General features: G+C 36.3%; 1 protein-coding gene across 1 annotated transcript in view; it reads right to left on the reverse strand.

The window, feature by feature from the left end:
- Positions 1 to 797: 797 nt before the first annotated feature.
- The window catches only part of DOK6 (docking protein 6), a gene marked incomplete at its 5' end in the record, with an annotated part of 156,967 nt that continues 140,095 nt past the window's right edge, over positions 798 to 17,669 (reverse strand). The window contains one exon of the mRNA XM_026841422.1: positions 798 to 1,171. Within this exon, the coding sequence (XP_026697223.1) occupies positions 1,032 to 1,171 (140 nt within the window). The remainder of the gene's footprint in view (positions 1,172 to 17,669) is intronic.

Raw genomic sequence — 17,669 nt, forward strand, 5'->3', positions numbered from 1 at the left:
TGATCATACAAGATACAATGTGCATCTAAAACAGAAATCTGAGAAGGAAACAGAGAAAATCAAAGTAATGCTGACCAGAAAGACAAGACCAGAGATCAGGTCTACTGTATCTGGCTGAGCAGTGGCACAGGCAGTCGCCAGCCAGGGATATGGCCCATTTCTCTTTCTTTCTCTGAAGAACAGTTTTCCCACATTTTAAAGTTAGGCTTGCAGGTGTGGCTACCTAAATAATTAGCAAATAAGAAGACTTTGCAGCAGTTCTGAGGACGAGACTGTGCTGCTGATATGGGCGTTCACAGCTTAGGGGCATCATGAGAAGTACATGTGTATTAGTAAGGGATGAATTTGTGCCCTGGGAATTTAAGACTGGAGCTGTACCAGGCGATAATCTTACCTTAGCGCATCAAACTCTATTCCCAACAAACCATATTAGCCTGCTACTCCAGTATCTGTTGGTGTCTGGCTCAAAAAACACCCAACCGCCCTCTAGGGTAATGAGAGAACTTGCTTGGATCTGAAGGTGACCCCCACACTGCTGACGTTGTGTCTCGAGTCGGCGATATCTTAGCGACTCCAGCATGAATCAGTGGGCTGTGGCAAGGACCTAAAAATGTTATGGGTGAAGATGGGCCGGCCTGCTGGTGGAGGTGGGTAGGAAGTCCCCAATGTCCAATGTGCCATTGCAATGGAGCCCCAGAGACAAGCCTTCTCCGGTCATGCAGAAACCTTCACACCAACACAGTTTCTTTTGATTCCACCACTTTCTCACAACACAAACGTGTCCCACTCCCCCCCACCCCCCTCCTTTCTGAATGTTTCGACAAAAGGAACGGCAAAATAAATAAATAAAGACTTAGCCTCTGCTTCGGGGAAGCCGCCTCTCCAGGTTTCCGCACCTGCGGTGACCTGGCTGGAGCTGGTAGGCATCAGTTTTCACGGCAAATGGTGGGTGCGGAGGGGGCCAGTGGCTCACTGGCCCTGGCGGCAGGCTCCAGGCTCGACTGTCTCTCTTGGCCGGCTGCCCCCGGCTGTCATTGCACCAGGCCTGAGCCGTAGCTGAAGGCGTAGCTGCTGGCCAGTGAGAGGGACTGCTGGTGCTCCTCGCCCTGCTCCGAAGGGTAGCTGGGAAACGTCTGCGCCCGGGACACCTTCGCCGAGTTGAGGCTGTGACCTGGTGGGGAGGGACATGGACACAGAAGGTGTAACTGAGCTTTAATTTAATTTTAAATTACTTAGAGCCCTTTGCCAAGGACATGAACTCTGATGGGCTGACTGCATACTGCCCCACGATGCCAGGGTGCTCGGAGAGCAGACATGCCACATTGGGGCTGCAGAGGAGGGTCTTTGCCCATGTCTGAGGGCACAAGCAGGCCATGGATGCCCAGAGAAGGCAGGAGGTCCCAGACCCAACTCAGGCATAATTGAAGGTCAGAATTTATTTTTTTAAAGATTACAGAATAACATATCTATATATTTGCTACTTTATAAATGTTATATTTGTTAGAGCTGATAAAGAACTAATGCATCTCTTTTTCATCTGGAGCACTGCTTAAGTGGTGGGAGCAATGCCAGTAGTTTCAAAGGAATTTGTCACATGAATGCCACTTCTTGTACTTACTGTCTTTCGAATAGGATGCCAGTTTGTCAGGAAAACACAGCATCATTGTCATTTCAAAATGAACTGTATGTGGGATATGGTCCACATGGCAGAATAATGGTTGGGAAGAGGATGTGCAAGATGCTTTCACAGACAGGCTTGTGAGTCTCATATAACCATGATTTGATCACTTGTAACCAGCAAGATGCAAAGCCATGTGTGAAAAGCCATTAAAAAGCCGATGACCAAACTCAGAAGATGACTCCTGTGACCTGATTGTGTAACCTGATCATTTTCCTATCTCAAAATTCTCTTTTGCAATTCAGATTTAATTAGTAACAAAAAGTTAATTTCCAAAGTGTGTAACTTCATGTAACATATATTCTCTGGAAATGTATACTGAAACCTGGATTTAAAATGGTTTTGTATAATGCATTTAAAAATGTCTTTAATACATGTATTAACGTAGGAATGTAAATCACATTTTTCCTTCAACCACAGATAAATTACAGAATAGCTGTAACAGAGCATAACCTCAAATGCTGAAGAACTCAGCTCATGTTGAAATGTTCCAAAACAGCTAGCAGCTTTCTAGACTTCCCAGTAGTGCTGGGACCAAGAATGATGTTCACCCAGTTTGGCAAAACTTTGTTCTAACTCGTATTTGGAAAAGTTTGGCTATAACATGCTATTGGCTGCTTCATGAAAAAAATCATGATCCCCCTGAAGATGAGACTATCAGAGCACTACTAGGACCAAAAGATTAAAAAATGTCAACTAAATGAAAATTAGAATAAAAGGTACATCTCAGTGACATTGAAGACAATAAAACTAGAGACTGAATTCCCAGTAGCACGTTAGCGGTCATAAAAACCCCCTTCATAGCACAACACAGCAGAATGAACTTTGTGTATTTGTACTATTTGTACTATTCATTCACTGGGTTAAACTGACTTTGGCTGTCAAAACCTGACTGAGATGCCAGGTTTAAAAGTTTTCTGCTTTTGCATCAAACTGAATTAAAATGTATGGTCACTGTGAGGTCTGAGCTGCAGACCAAAAGCACTGATAATACACTGTTTGAGAATAGTCTTAAATGTTTTATTGCTTTGACCAACTTTTAATCATGATATTAAGAGAGGCCCTCATACATTTGTACTTTTATTTGAGATTTGCATCACCATTAGTCTTAGGATTTAAATTTAATGCAAACCTAAACACAGAAAGTTGCATGATTGTAGGTTTTAATTTTGTGTTCCAAATCTGGCATTTTCATTCTAAGGATTTAAGGTCCTGTCTTCTTTTTACCCAGAAGCTAGAATCATATATATGCCATCATATATGGCAGCGTAAGGTGCTGCCATAGGGAACTGCTAGTCAAGGTATGTGATTGAGTATGTGAAATTTTTCTCTTTCTTACCAATAAAAATAAATAAAATATGTCAAGGTACCATTTTTGTCTATTCCCTTTATGTATTTTATCCAAAAAATGTAATACACACAAACAGTGCCTGTGACAATGAGCAGGAGTAAAGGCATTTGCCAACCAGGAGAGTTCCCTCAACTCAGGACTACTTGTATCATGTGCCGTATCTCATATAACTGATTTTGGATTCACTTCTGTAGAATAGTGCAGCTTTAATACAGTGATGGAGAGTGCCCCTAATAAACTAATTTTTAGCTAAGTTATTAAGGCACTCTCTTAGCATATAGAAGATGAATTTGCACCTATTAAGGTTAAAAAGAAAATTAATTTCAGGTCTTCCATTTCCTGGATGTATGCCTTAGACACTAGCACATCACCTACTGTTCTTTAAAAGAAAATCTGTCACTGCTAAATCTTACAACAGACTGATTTTAGCTATTCTGTAAACAAAGGGGTTAATGAGGATAAGTAACTTCTTCCCTGACTGCTAGGACATGCAGTCAGAGAGAGACAGTCAGATCCAAAAGATTACATTCAGCAGAGCCAAAAGATCTAAGACACCTTGTCAAGGCTTAGGCCAAACAGTATGACATTGATTTATGGAAATAATAACAAAAAGAATAGAGGACATCAGTTCAAATGAAATGAGAAACCTATGGTTAATAGAGAATTTGGGAGTTTAGGAAAGAATGGTTCTATGCAATATGTTTACTTTCAACTTACATGTTTTAAAAAAAGCAATTAATTATAGTAATATATTTAAATAAAATTAATAAAAAAATAATGGTGGTAAATAGTAAAATAGTTCGATGGTTCCAAGTTGGCTTAAGACTTCTAAATAGTAAAATTCCAAAATTTAGTTCAGCTTTTTTTTTTTTTTTTTTTTTTAAAAAACAAGTGTATCCTGTACTGGAAATTTTAACTGATAATCCATTCATTTATTTGAATTCCTACTAAATGTTAATACTCATACAGCTGATCAGCCTTTTGGAGTCTTAGATACTGCAGCATCTCCACAGTTATGTTTTATGTCAGCAGTAAGGATTTTGAAACTAAAGATACAGAAATAGTTTTTGCAGTAAAGAATTTAAGTTCCACAGCTTTCTAAGATTTCTGCTTCAATAGTATTTTCTGTGTCATATTTGGGTCTTAAAAAGTTAAGAGAGAAGAAGAATGCTGTCTGTGGATTTTGCAGCTCTTCGGTACCACAGCTGTTTTCAAGAATACAAAACTAACTCTCCTCTACAGTTCTTCTGAAGTCAGCATAAGACGAATTTGATTAACACAGACTTCATGACCTGAAGGCACCATTAGAACTGGGGGAGGTTTTTCTCTTGTGGCTTACATAGAAAATGTATTATTTTTTTCTGTTCTAGGACAGGACCTTGGAAAGGTAAGTATTATTCAGCCTACTTCAGCCTTTATTTAAATTTACTCTCAGGATCATAGAATGCAATGAAGCTGTAGTCCAAAGCAATTAGGTATGAATGATTCATCAAGATAATTTAATGTAACCTGGCAAATTACACCAAAATTAGATTTTTCCTGATCTTAATTATGTTGGAAGCAGAGGCAGTATACACAAGGATCCTATTTCATGGCATGGTGCTTATTTATAACAATTCTTTAGAGGAAAAACCAATGGTTTCCTAGTAACAGCAGTGATTGATGTACATGTAAGTAGATCGATCACAACTTCTAAGAGAAAACTTGCAGTACTCAGCTAAATGAAAACAAAACAAAAAAAGAGATCCAGGGATAAACTTTAAAAGCTCCCTTACTGCTCCTTACTGGGAGATGCTTATTTCTGTTTTGGACTCAGAATTCAAATTCTTAACCAGATGGCAGGTGCCACATCTTTTTCTTTTCTAAAGGTCATGCTTTTCTTTTTCAGCACAAGAATCCAAGGGACTTTCCCATTTGACACTCTTTGGTTAGAGCACTCATCTATGATGTAACAGATGAGTTAAAATTCCCCTCTGCTTGTGGTAAGGTTTGACATTACTCTTTCTGTAATGAAAAAATCAGTTGAAAATGTTCCCTTTCTCCTCATTGCTGTTCACTGTCCCTCAGTTGTGCCATTGTGACTGAAAGGCTGCTTTGTAGACAGAAGCACTTTAGTCATCTGGTTAGCAAGAGGCCTACAAATTGTTGTACTGGCACAGCCGAGGAGCAGGAACAAGCAGCCAAGGGTAAGAGATGGCAGGTTTTTTCTCAGACTGGCTTTGGTGTCAGACATTTTGGGGAATGATGACCCGTGAGCAATATGCAACCAAATGCTGGGTGAATGCTATCACCACCAGACTACTCCTCTGATGCAGGATCGCCTTTGAGACCCTGTGACTAAGTTTTTCTAATAGAAGATCTAATATAAGTGTATATTTTTTTCAGTACAATGATTAACAATTAATAGAATCAAGAGACTCCTGTGTTTCAGCTTCTGTTGCAGGCCTTTAAGTACCTCATATTAGATAGTCATTAGGTAAAATAAAGAAACAGACTTTTGCAGCTGCACAGCAAGCTTACATCTGGGATTTCTTAACCTCTGAACAGATGACTTTACAAACAAAATTATGTTCTTCTAATGCAGTTTTACTTTTCTAGGTAATAATAATAAACTTTATTTTTTGAAAATAAAATCTGGCATTTCCATTCCCAAGATTATGAGCACAAAATTGAAGCCATTAAATTGAAGCCAATTGGATATCTTTATTAGTATTATGTTTTGTACTTGGGAGTGCTCTGAGACTTCATGAGGACAAGAGCTCTGTGATTGCTATAGATGTTTCTATAAATGTTATAGAAAGACATGGTTGTTCAAAAGAAATTTCTACGTATCAGTCAGTGCAAGCTAAAACCAAATAAAGTGAATCACTTGTTCCACTGTAAAGCAATCTTTTCTTTTTAGAAATATTCATTGGAAAATTCTGTGCTCACAATAAACAGAACAGCCTGGAAACCAGTGAAACAGAGACGATGAGGTTTTATCCACAAAGGATGGTGCAAGGAAGTGGAAAAAACCCAATTAGCTAACAGATGTTTCAGGAAAGAAACGTTAGTAAGGAGTTAGTTGTATGTTGTTTCCTCACACAATTCTCACCGGACAATAAATGCAGCCCTTCAGCCAGAAAAGTTCACAAAACTAGTACCAGCCTTTAATCTAGATTTATGTTCTCTAAGGACTCTCCCAACAGCAGTGAAAGCTCCTATTTATACCAGAGGAGGCCTGCAGATTGCACTGAGGATATGGTTTTGATGGGGAAGCGTGTCTCAAGGTGCTTCAACCTCTAATATTCTTTGCAGCATTTTTGTTAAGACACAGGACAAAATGGGAAAGGCACTGTAGCTATGCAATGAAAGCCCACTAGGGAAAAAGAAACACTTACTGCAAGAAACTAAATTATTATGACTGCTTATTTCAGATGGAAGCTTTTATCCTCTTAGAGCTTTTGTTGCAAAGAAAGAGACTCCACATTTTATTCTGGATAAAGAAAATGATCCTCAAAAAACCCTCTACTACAAGCTCAAATCAGTTAAGTGGCTATTATTGCATCAAAAAGGATACTTTAATTTAAGGCAGAAAATAAATGATTGCTGTTATCCTATTTATAAATTGATACTGGTTAAAATTCTGCCAACTCTCCATATTGAATATACAGTGTCTTCTATTGAGCTGTCGATGACAAAGCAGTTTTTCCTTTTCTGCTGTTAGATGATTGGAATAACTAAAGCAAAGTTTCATAGCAGGACAAACTGCTACAAAGCAAAACATTTATTTTGCAGTAATGATGCAGTTGGATTGGAAGGGCATTAATTGGTACAGCAATTATTATGCTGTCACTCACAAAAAGATGCAATGGAAGGGAGCAGATGGAAACTGAAAAATAGCATAAACTGCATTACGGCATATTGATTTCCATATGCTTATTGAGTGAAACTGTGGGCCTGTTTCAGTTCCAAATAAAGAAATACAAATTTTCCCTTGAATTTAACTACAGTTAAAACTCCAGGGAGCACAGCTGGGCTACAACTTTCATATTTTCTAAACTAATTTTGAATTTCATTTCCTCAAATATTGATCTTTCTGAAAGGGAAATGAATATCAGAAAACACAATTTTTGAGACAGATTTTTAAGAAAATGGTTTAGTCTATTTATGAGAAATAATTTTGAATAAAACCAATTTAAATTGATCATAAAATATATAGGAAAAATATTAAGAAAGTGAACTCAAAAACACACCTCCTAACATTTAGAAACACTTCCATTTTATTCTCATTTAAAAAGCATTTTAATCTTCTTTATAATTTGGAATGAAATTAATAATAGTATTCTTTCTGTTTGTTTGTTTGTTTGTTTGTTTGTTTTTTGTTGTGTTTTTTTGCCAGCATCAGGATTTGTAAGTATCTGAGTAGAATATACTTGTTACAGAACATAATCACTTTCTGGAACTGGAAGACTACTATTTAACTTAAAAGTTTTTGGCATTGTCATCAAGTCCTCATCTAGAAAAGGAGAAATTTTACATGTCCATACAGAAAAGATTGCAGTTTAAAACCAGGGAATTTATAATATGTCAAATTTTTGAGTTTTAGGGAAAAGTTTCCAACATTTAGATTTTGTCACAAGAATGCTGGAGTTTTATGAAGAGTACATTTACATGTCAATATTTTAAAATAAAGAAAATGTATGTCCTTAGGTTTTTGCAATAGTCACAATTGTTTCAATACCTATGAATAATGTGAATTGCTTGTAAACGTTATGTACAGATAAAAAAGAGCATTATTTCATCTGTACCACTATCTAAAATAGCAAGTATTTAAAAGCAGTATCTTGAATCACATAACTAAAACTAATGTATTGAATAAAGGCCAGGTTGGTTTAATTGTGGTTATGTGTTTCCATATAGTGTTTTTAAATACTTGCTCTCCTATTGCATTTAAACAGTATAATCCCTACTTGGGCTATCACAAGCTGAGGTAGCTCCTGTGGTAGAAATATCAGACCATCAACCACATCTTTCTCAAAGATGGATAGGTTGACCTTGCCTTCTACTTTTAATTAAGTATCTTTTTCTGTTGGGCGTTTCTTCTAGTAATGCATCTTTTTATTCATCGTACCAGTTTTCTATGCCTCTGTGTGTTATAAAGGGAGGAGACATATATAAACCCCTGCTACCTAACATCTCCACTTGGAGATGGAAAAGGAAGTTACTTGCACATGTCTCATATTACCCAGTAGTCTTTACCCTTTCTGTCTGCATTCCTGCAGCCAAAATACAACACATATTTGGGAAAAGTAATCTATTTTACACCTTACGTCTCTTCAACTTGTGCTCTTCTATATGTAATACATAATTGTATGCCTGCCTGCCTGAACTACAGGGAAATTAAATAAAAGAATCTGACTGGAGTATGAGCTTTTTTAGCTCTGTACTCTGATCCAACCTGCAGATAAAGACAGTAAGCTTCTACTTAGCTTTCTTATGCTGTCTTCCATATACAGACACAGTGGTCCTTATAGCTATTAATTGATTTTATCTTTATAGCTTTTTACACTTGTCCTAATGTTGCAACATGAAACCAGACTCCTCTCTCCCTCTGTTCTGAGTCCACGGTGTTCACTATGCCAACACAGTTGAAGGAGGCGCAACCATGTTCTCGCTTAGCACAAAATTAGGATAAGTTTCAACTTTGCTTCAAAACAAACAGAATTTTCCAGGTGAAAACTCTCAGAAAGAAAGGTTTCTGAGTTTGAGTTCACAGATTCTACAGAAGTGACATTTTCTGCAGTGATACATTCAATTTTCATTTATCGATTTTAAAGTACTTATCAGGGAACCCTGATCTACTACTCTAGCCCTGAACTGAGCAAGCAGTTGGGATGAATCAATTCCAGACCCATCTTCCAACCCAAACTATTCTGTGATATGATGCAATATGTTATTTTTAGCCCTTTTGCTTTGTGAGGGAAAACAAACTACTTCGTTTTAAATAAGTTAAATAAACATTCAGCTCTTCTTTCTGAGTGGCACACTACATTAGGAGACTTGTAGTTTTCTCTGACTCATTCAACAGGCGATACAATTGTGTGTCTTACAGAAGCGACTATGGTCAAGGATTTTGTTTTATAATGAAAGATACAAGCATCACAACCTTGAAAAAAAAAAGCTTTTGAGAGGAAATGTGTGGAGTTTAATACTGGAATGCATCAAAATAAAGAAGTTATTTAAGACTCTAACTAAAATATTGAATGAGTGCCCTAACAAAACTACCTGAAAAGGCTGAGCACTTTGGACAAGGTGGCTAGCATCCCCCGTCTAATTTATCCTTTCAACCACACACTCAGTTAATCAGAATCTAATATAAAACATTTCCACATAAGCTGTAAAACTGAGGTTTATTATGAGAATAATAACTGTCCCTGAACTTTACACCTGTCCAAAATAAAGTAAAATTCTTTCATTTACCACTGATGTAAACAGAGGCTAAGCATTTTTATAGAAAATGCAGGTAGTTTCATTTTCCTATTCAAGCTCAAAACTTAATGAGCTTTTTAAACAGAAATTTCACAAAACTGAGACCTTCCATGTTGGTAATGCTAAGGAAAGAAAAAGAAAATGGCAGAGGAGAAATTCTTGCAAGTGACAATTTCTTTCACTTCAAGAAACATTTGAATTGGATAAGAGTTCTGACAAATTATAAGATGATGGCAAAATGCAAGAAAGAAGAAGAAAATAATGCTCTGATCCTAAATGCATATGGGAAAGGCTAAAGTGAGAGGAAGAGAAAACAGCTAAGGAAAACTCCAGTAAGAAAGTTATTTTAGTCTTTCATTACTTTGCACCATGGGCACATAACAAAACAACAAAAGGAAACATTACCCTGCTCCTGGAATAACTGAAAAGTAGAAAGAATATAAAGCTAGTGAAAAAAGAAACAAGCGTGAAAGATAAAATGGTGTGGATTTAGTTATGTTGTCTCAAGTAATGATTTTCTGCTGTATTTAAGTAGGTAGAGCTATACACTTTGCAGTCTTCTTTCGCTTTGCGTTCCTGTGTAGAGCAGCAAGTAATTATGAGAGTCAACTGATTGCTGATCTCTGGGCATAAATAGATTTTGAGTATAATTTTCTTTTACATCCTTGAAAATTACATCTACCAGAGTAATTTACAGTAGGTGGCGATGTACGCAGTGTTATTATTAAAACACTGGTTTACCAATTTGTTAGCTCACTGTTCACTTTTCCCTTCCCCAAAAGGTTTTTTGATGCTTTTTTGTTACAGCCAAACTAAACCCCCAGTCAAAACACAAATCTTATCAGATACCTTGTTTAAAAGAATCAGCTCCTAAATCTGTTACTGATTTAACATGAAGCATCTTACTAAAAAATGTAATGCAAAAATGCAAATTTATACATTAAATATCACTTTGATGATATGGAATATCTCACTGTTAAATATTTATTGCATTTCAAATCATGTTCCCCTTGGATACATGATTCCACAAAACACAATACAGGCCTTATGCACTTCTACTGATACCACAGCGATGAAGTGAAATAGGTGAATTTTTAATTTCATATTAGAGTATCAAGAGCAAAATGAAGCAAAAAGTTTCTTACATTGACAAAAAGTGTATAAAGTGGAATAAATGGTATACTGCCTTTGAAAATGGAATGCTACTGGAGGTTGACTGATCAGTACTGTTTAATCTTGTGGCTGTTATAATTCTGTTGATCTTTAGTGTGGCCAGTATTTCCTGGCCTGGTAGTATTTTTGTTATAAACACTCCATTCACAAAGATTTAAAACTAGCCTATAAAAAAATTGCCATAAAATGAAACTCAGCACAGGAGGTCTGAAGCCGGACAGCAAATTTGGTCTGACAGGATGGAGGGAATATGTTTTTCACCACATTTTTATGTAAGTAAAATATAGCTTGGATTGGAAAAAAACTAAAAAGAAAAAAATTGTTAGGCAGTATCGTTTACATTGCTTGATATAGGAAAAGATGTGGACAAAGGATTTATGTCACCCCAAATGGATACCTATTCAACAAATCCTAATTCTAAAAGACAATTTTTTCATGTGACTATAATTTGAGAATTAAACACATATAAAATGTCAAGTCTAAGAAATTCAGGTTGAGTGTGGTGATACAGCTGAGCCCTTCCTTTGGTACTTTTTGCACATGCCATGGAAATAGGGAGATAAATGGTACCAAAACTAACGTTTACCAAAACCAAACAAAACAGCAAACAAAAATCCACAATATGTTTTATGCCTGTTTGGCTTTCACTGTGGAGTCAGATGTGCTCCACTTCTGGGCTGTTCAAAGAAAAGGCAGGAATGCCTGGTTGTTGAAAATGGTTATGAAGTGTAAATAGTGCCCCATTTTAGCACCAGCTGTGTCATATTACCTCAGCAAATTGTTGCACTGTAGTCTCAGTCCTGTGCTCTCCTAGCACTCCCCACTGCATAAAAGCAACAAAATTCAATATCTGTTTTCATCATTTTCTTCTACCTCTGTTGCAGAACTCAGAGTCATCCTGTTGCACTTCCCTATAGGTATTAAGGACAAAATGCTGTTCAAACTGTAGGAAATGTCCTCCAAAGATAGAGAACAGTCTTAGACTCTGGTAAAACATCTTTCATTCAGGGAACTTTGTATTTATGGTGTAACATGGGTTTTAGTTTTGCTTATACGTATTTTGCTGGGAAGGGAAGGAGGAGGGTGGTTTGTGGCAAGGTAAAAACATAGTTCCCAGTTTAATAAAATGAGTTATTTAAACTGACTAAAGATTTTATTTTTTTTTTTCTGTCACCAATGAACAAAGTTCAGAAAAGATAATAGATCTCACATTAATATATGCAGGGATGAAACACAGCTTTTAGAACTTCTGCCTTTCAGAAGCTGTTCTATTTTTTACCCATGCATTGAAAGCATTTATTAAACCATTTGTTATTCAGATTTAAGCTTTCTGTGAAACATCTTTCTATGAAATTGTCCTTAGAAATATTCTTTAGAGGGTCTTAATGTTATTTCAAGCTACAAACAGATAGTAATAGTAGATGCCATATAAAAGTGAAAATATTGTATTAGCTGATAATTAGCTCTCTGGCAATGATTAAGAAGATTCCTCAAACACTTGAAGAAAGGACACACCTCTCCAGCAGTTCTAAAGAAGAAAGGACACTGTGGTTTGTTTGTTGTTTTTTTTTTTTTTTTAAAAAAAAAAACCCTATTTGAAATTATAGGTTTGACTTAATTAATAAGACTTGAGACTGCAGCCATTTTAGCTAAAATGTAAGGCTGCTTGACTGTCTTTAAAATAAGACTTCACCTTTCACTATACCTGCTTAGAACAGCTTAAAAGCATAGACTGAATTACTGAAAAACTGTATCTATGAATTTAGGAATGTTTTGATACATTCCTGCTAAAAAACCAAATACAATCCGCTGAATGACATGCAGTCATTATATATGTTTGTTTCTTATACTAAATGCATCACTGGTGCTAACCCAATGAAAGCATGATGATAATTAATTGTAAAGTTAGAAAAGTATCAGAGAGATACACTTTCCTTTTATGGTGGAATTATAAAAAAAAATGTTAAAAACTCTCACTCTTCCAGCTATCATCTTTGCAGCGAAAACTCATTTTATACACTTCTGGAAGTAGAAAACCAGCAGAGAGTTTTGAAAAGGAACAGTAAAACAAATAAGCTTATACACACAAGAGAGAATCTTTCAGTTTAAATGATAGTATCATTACGTGTTCAATGTCAGTTTGTAAGATGAAGTAGTGTTTGTAAGATGAAGTTGTAAAACTCCACCAGAAAAAGTAATAAATGTTTTTCTAGTAAGGAATTTTGCAGGCTACCAATATGCTATTGTAGTTTAGGATTTTGAGTGTATTTTGTATTTTTGAGAGGAAACTTAAGCTCAGATTGAAAAGATTGACGAGAAGAAACTAATATTTTTTTATATTTCTAAAATTTTTGTTTAAGTTTTGCATGTTTCTCAACCATTTTCCCATCTGCCTCGAGCAGACCCCTTGAATATTTTCCGAAGAATAACAATCTAATCCTTCCTTTATTTTTAAAGGATTTAGTTCTGATTTAGCAGTTTATTCAAGGTAACTCAGGCATGATTCACCAAAACATAAATAACTTCATTATTAATAGGAGAATTTGAGAACCACCTGGTAAAACTGATGTAACTTGAACAAGCTTGGAATAAGTATCTCAGTGGAACCCATCCTGAGCTATCTCATCAGAATTGATGATAATTGTTGACATGGTAACATTTCCAGTCAGTGGTATTTAATTGAATATCTTCCCATCTCCATGCTCTGTTCAGTGTCCAGACTGAGAATTATTTTTTTTCCATGAATAAAGATTGTATTGTATTTGTTAAAGTTAGCTGAGTTATGACATTAAACGCTCCACTTATCTTTAATTAGCCAAGTATTCTCCTGAGATAAATCAACATGCATTGATCTGAATTGGAAATCAAATTCAACAATTTTCAGATGAGAAACATACACACTATACACAAAAAATACAGAAATTGATTTTATGACAGATACTTGAGGTATATTTTGAGTTTGAAAAATTCTGTAACGAATAGGAAACTGTATAAACCAAATTTTGGGGACAGATACATCAGTTTTCCTGAACGTTTCCATGCCTTCTTCTGAGGCCATTACAATGGTAGTAGCCATTACAAGTGGTTGAACAGCAGTAGATGGACGTAGCTCTACTCAGGCAGGAAAGTTCCTAAATTCCTTCCCAAAGCTTAGGTTCTGTGCAGGCACTGAAGGTGCTCAAACAAAGGAAAGTTTTCTGTCTGTATTGAACGTAATACTGCTTTGAGTTCTTTTGTTCCTTGCTGAGATTACATGTATAAAATATGTGGAAATAAGGCAGTTCACAGAGACTAAACAAATTATTTTCCTCTATAATTTATTCTCTAAAATAAAGAAGTTCATTGATTTTAGATTATATAAATTTAATTGGAATAAAGTAGATGCCTAAAATATCAATGAAATACTCAGAAAAGTTAATTTATTTTTCATGACTCTCTATATAATTTCTTCTATCTGTAAACGCTTTCAATTACCCACCAGGAAGTAAAAAAAACAATGGCTATAATTCACGGAGGGATGCAAGTGATGTTCTTTTGCTTTTTTTCCCTGAAAGGGAATTCACTGCGATTCAGTGCAAACAAGCTGTGTCATTTTCATCAGACTTGTGTAAAGCTAGGGGAAATGAGTGGAGTTAAATCCTGTAAAGGTGTGTCAAACTGCTTGATCTGCTTGTGTCTGGAGATGGGAGGAGTCCCTTTTTCTTTACTCTCATGCATGATAGAAGAAGCCAAAGCACTTTTACCTCCCTCCCACCCAAATAAGCAAAAAATTAAGTAAACAGAATATCAAAAGCAACCATAATAATAAGACAAACTGAAGTTGCCACCTACATGTCTTCTCTCTGGAAACTTGTTATTAAACCTGTAAATACCCTGTCCTGTGTTTTGCCTTTTCTGTTCCTCAGCTTGCTGAGGCTGTTTTTTTGTGGTCTTCCTTTTGTGGCCTCTCAAATCACAGAAGCTGTAAGAGCAGTGCAGCAGCAGTCCCTTCAACAGCTTTCCTTGATCCCAGCTGCCAGGAAGAGAGTCCTGGCAAACCCCAGTGCGTCTGGCAAATCAATTGACCAATCTCCTGAAGCAGGAAGGGGTAGAGAACTATCATCTCCTAAGTGACATTCATTCTGCCTTGTCTCACTGCCTGTTAGTTAAGTGTTACTACAGCAAGCTGGGAAATGAAAAAAGTGCCCATAGCACAAGGCAATAACCGGCAATCATATTCAGAACATGACATGTTCAAAGTAATTATACTTCATACAGATGTTTGGAGAAAAGTGTGTCTTACATTAAAGCAAGGCATTTTCCTGATGGCAATTTTACTATTGGCTTTGACTGGAAAGACCTGTAATACAGAAGTTAAATTCATTATGAGTGTCTGTAGTCATAGTATACAGATAAAAGATGACAAGGTGAACAACGATGAAGCTCACAGGATAGTTGAATGTTAAAGATATCGGTGTAGGGTAGCAGTTTAAGCAGTCTAAGAGCAAGATGGATGGCATGGAGCCAACGGCAGTAGAAGGGAAAGAAAAGTAACATAAAGGACCAACTTCATAATTCCTGAATAAAACCTGGGGAATTTCTTGCATATGACTAGATCATCCATTACTCCAGTTATTTTCAGCTATTGGCAGCCACAGAGCGGCAGGTGAAATGCAGAGCAGCCTTTTGTGTATTGCTGCTCAGAATACACTAGGACAAAAAAGAGACTGAAATCAGCTTTGCCTTCTGCCACCATGGCTTGCTGCTTTCTGTGCTGTTTCTACTTTCAGTGCCTATTATAACAGAGTGGCATATAATGTAGAAGCTTACACTATGGGACAGTATTCTTGAGTTATGGTACTACTTCTTCATTGAACGCTGCAAAAATTATTAACTCGCATGTAAATATTTAGGTTTAATACAGCTCTAAAAGGAGGGAAATAAAGAATAGAATACGAGTAGCTTTCCAGCAGGACAAAAACGGGAATTTAGAGAGCTGGAAATCAGCTGTGATTTAATAGGAAGTTATAAGGAAGTTAAGGATTTAAAAGGAAGTGAAGGATTTAAAAGGACGTTAAAAGGAAGTATAGCTTTAGCAGAAATGGGTCTGAAGGTACCATATCTGATGAAACATGATGACGCACTTTTACATTAAGGCAAAGCTTGCAAAACTGTGCAGTATAAGGCACTAGCTCCACTTTGTAAGAGTAAAGCCAAACTAAAATTAAACATATATATCCTCTATTTTAAGAGCATACTGAGGACAATTTTAAGGGGGAAAAAATAACAAAAAGTACCTAACAAAGCAATTTCATAAAATAAAGAAGAAAGCGAATGGCTTTTCCTGGTTATTTCCAATTTATCTCTTTATAGCCTTCTCCTCCTTGGAGATATAATAATTAAAAATCAGTAATAGTGAGGACTCTGCTCATCGTTTGTTAAACAGAAGAAAGCAGTAGTGAGGAATCCTTAGCTGAGTCCTCAAGCTGAGGTGTGAGATAACTCTTGTGGAACAGGTATGCTATTAACAACAAAGAAAGAGATGATTTATCTCACAAGAACAAGAACTACAATCTTTTATGTTATAGCTCACATCAGTGATGACTTCATCATCCTGATTACTCAGGACACTGATTCTGCACCATAAAATCACCATATTTACATCCCATAGCTAGAACTTGCAGTTAAAATATTTTTCTTTATATAGTCTTGCAGCTGCAGACATGAGCACTACCAAGGCACAGAGGAGGGAGTATTATATCTTTCTCGGAGAGCTTTGTCTCTCACAAGATGAGAACTTTGCATTCTTCTAAAATTTTCTATTTTTCTTCGTAAGTGGGAGAATGGGATACAAATAACAGTTAGTTACTTCCACTTTTGTTTCTTTACAATGGATATTTAATGAGATACAGGAATGGATATAGAGGCCTCCAAAATAGCTCAGAAACCGATGTACTAGCTCAAAATTTCAGCCAGTCAACGTCCACTACAACAATCCTTGGTTTCATAAATTCACTTTGAAAGGCAAAAGAAAATAAACCAAACATTTCTGCCTTTTAAAAGAGCTTTGTGAGAACAATCATATGCTAAAAAAAGGAACTTTTCTGGGATGTGGAATCTGTCTGTCCATTTACTTTAGAGGATAATCACGAACTGAATTTAAAAGACAACTGGGGAGCTATCTGAATTTTAGAAGACGTTCAGATCCGCTGTCAAAGGCATTGAGACCATATGCTTTGCTCCTAGAAGTGTGTTTTTCAGAAGATACCCAGGGATTTCAATAGAGGCAATGAGCAAGAGGAAATCCAATTTTTATGTCTTTGGTAGAATGGCTAAGTAGCAATGATTCAGGCAACTGGACCACCATGATTTATTACAAAACCATCCTAAAACTACTCAATTGTTACTTTAAGAGCAAAAAAATAAGGGAACAGTACCAGCAAGGAGCACACTGAAAAATGTAGTGCTACTGTTTCTACCAGCTAGATATAAATCTTAATTTTAAAAACTAATTGCCTGGAAAAAGCAGCAGAGATGTGTCACAATATCTTGAATTTCCTTTCCCCCCAAAGCAATCTAATTTTAAAAGAAAAGAAAGAAAAGAAAACCCTCTACAGCACATGCTTTTTTTGTTTGTTTGTTTTGAACTTGAGCTATGCAAAAGGAAAAAAAATAAGTGACGTAGTATCTATTGTGCTTGGATGACAGCACCTTTGAAAGAACTGGGGTGGAGGAAAAGGAAGTATTACCTTTGTATTTTAACTCTGAACCAAATAAAGGAGGTAAATAGCATTCTTTGCTAAGTTTAAGAGCAGAGGCACCATCTGTCAGAAAGCATTTTCTCCCTTCCTCAAAGTAGGATGTGATTTTTGCTTCATTGAGCATCCCTCTTTGATCAGAGGCTTTACATCTACTGTAGTCACTTCTGTGATTTTGCACAAAAGCAGTTCTTTTAGTTCTTTTAATACCCTATTTTATTGCCTAACAAGAACCTTTTATATATATATATATATATAT

The sequence above is a fragment of the Athene cunicularia genome, assembly GCF_003259725.1.
Source record: "Athene cunicularia isolate RWA chromosome 2 unlocalized genomic scaffold, athCun1 chr2_part1, whole genome shotgun sequence".
Classification (NCBI taxonomy): Eukaryota; Metazoa; Chordata; class Aves; order Strigiformes; family Strigidae; genus Athene; species Athene cunicularia.